The sequence below is a fragment of the Nanorana parkeri genome, unplaced genomic scaffold, assembly GCF_000935625.1.
Source record: "Nanorana parkeri isolate BGI_ZX_2015 unplaced genomic scaffold, ASM93562v1 scaffold4001, whole genome shotgun sequence".
Lineage (NCBI taxonomy): Eukaryota > Metazoa > Chordata > Amphibia > Anura > Dicroglossidae > Nanorana > Nanorana parkeri.
The window spans coordinates 19,091-20,863 of NW_017310268.1; the positions used below are offsets into that span (position 1 = coordinate 19,091).

At 57.0% G+C, this 1,773-nt stretch overlaps 1 protein-coding gene across 1 annotated transcript in view; it reads left to right on the forward strand.

Moving 5' to 3' along the window:
- Positions 1–1,773, forward strand: part of LOC108803664 (kinesin-like protein KIFC3) — a 22,344-nt gene that overhangs the window by 18,909 nt on the left and 1,662 nt on the right. Inside the window, exon 14 of the mRNA XM_018575487.1 lies at positions 320–549. Coding sequence (XP_018430989.1) covers positions 320–549 — 230 coding nt within the window. The remainder of the gene's footprint in view (positions 1–319; positions 550–1,773) is intronic.

The window sequence follows — 1,773 nt, forward strand, 5'->3', positions numbered from 1 at the left end:
CTACGGGTACCTAATACCCCTCACCGAGTCCAGGGACAGGTTCTACGGGTACCTAATACCCCTCACCGAGTCCAGGGACAGGTTCTACGGGTACCTAATACCCCTCACCGAGTCCAGGTCCTACGGGTACCTAATACCCCTCACCTAGTCCAGGGACAGGTTCTAGGGGTACCCAATACCCCTCACCGAGTCCATAGACGGGACTCCAGGGACTTAGTACGTGTCATGTACATACATGTAGAGGGGTACTCAGTGTCCGGCGTGTACCGGCAGTAGTATTACATGCGAGTGGCTCATCCGTGGTGTCCTTCCTTGTCAGGGAAGCTGCATTTGGTGGATCTGGCCGGCTCAGAGCGCGTGTGCAAGTCCGGTGCAGAGGGCGAGCGGCTGAAGGAGGCGCAGAACATCAACAAGTCCCTGCTGGCCCTCGGCGAGGTGATTCAGGCCCTGAGGGCCAAACAGCCGCACGTCCCATTCCGCAACTCCAAGCTCACCTACCTGCTGCAGGACTCGCTGGGCAAAGGCAACAAGACCGCCATGATGGTCCAGGTCGGTACCACAAGCCCGCTGCATGCCGGGAGTAACTGCAAATTCACCGCTGCATGCCGGGAGTAACTGCAAATTCACCGCTGCATGCCGGGAGTAACCGCAAATTCACAGATGCATGCCGGGAGTAACCGCAAATTCACCGATGCATGCCGGGAGTAACCGCAAATTCACCGTTGCATGCCGGGAGTAACTGCAAATTCACCGCTGCATGCCGGGAGTAACCGCAAATTCACCGATGCATGCCGGGAGTAACCGCAAATTCACCGATGCATGCCGGGAGTAACCGCAAATTCACCGATGCATGCCGGGAGTAACCGCAAATTCACAGATGCATGCCGGGAGTAACCGCAAATTCACCGATGCAAGCCGGGAGTAACCGCAAATTCACCGATGCATGCCGGGAGTAACCGCAAATTCACCGATGCATGCCGGGAGTAACCGCAAATTCACAGATGCATGCCGGGAGTAACCGCAAATTCACAGCTGCATGCCGGGAGTAACCACAAATTCACCGATGCATGCCGGGAGTAACCGCAAATTCACCGTTGCATGCCGGGAGTAACCGCAAATTCACCGATGTATGCCGGGAGTCTGTATATAGTGTGCCATGCACGCCGGGAGTCTGTATTGGGTGTCCGATGCATGCCGGGAGTCTGTATTGGGTGGCCGATGCATGCCGGGAGTCTGTATTGGGTGTCCCATGCATGCCGGGAGTCTGTATTGGGTGTCCCATGCATGCCGGGAGTCTGTATTGGGTGTCCCATGCATGCCGGGAGTCTGTATTGGGGGGCCGATGCATGCCGGGAGTCTGTATTGGGTGTCCCATGCATGCCGGGAGTCTGTATTGGGTGGCCGTATGCTGGCACACACATAGTTGGCTGGAGAAGCTGTACAGGATTGAGGGACGGACACACAGTGTCATACAATGCGGGGCCCCTCCCGGGGGCCCCTAGGTGGCTGGAGGCTACTGACCCCCTATCAGGCCTTCTTAGTCCAGAGATTCCATGGAGGAGATGTAGAGAAGAATGTGATTGGCTGCTGTGACCACACAGACAGTTCTTATTTCATGTCCTCGGAGAGGAATCCGGGGGGGGCTGAGCTCTCCTCCCGGGGGAGTCATACTGATCCTCTGACTTCAATACTGTCGCCCGTGTATTGCCCCCGGGGCACATGCATGCTCGGTTATACCTGTCACCGGGGGGGGGGGGGGAGTAAAAAACGCCA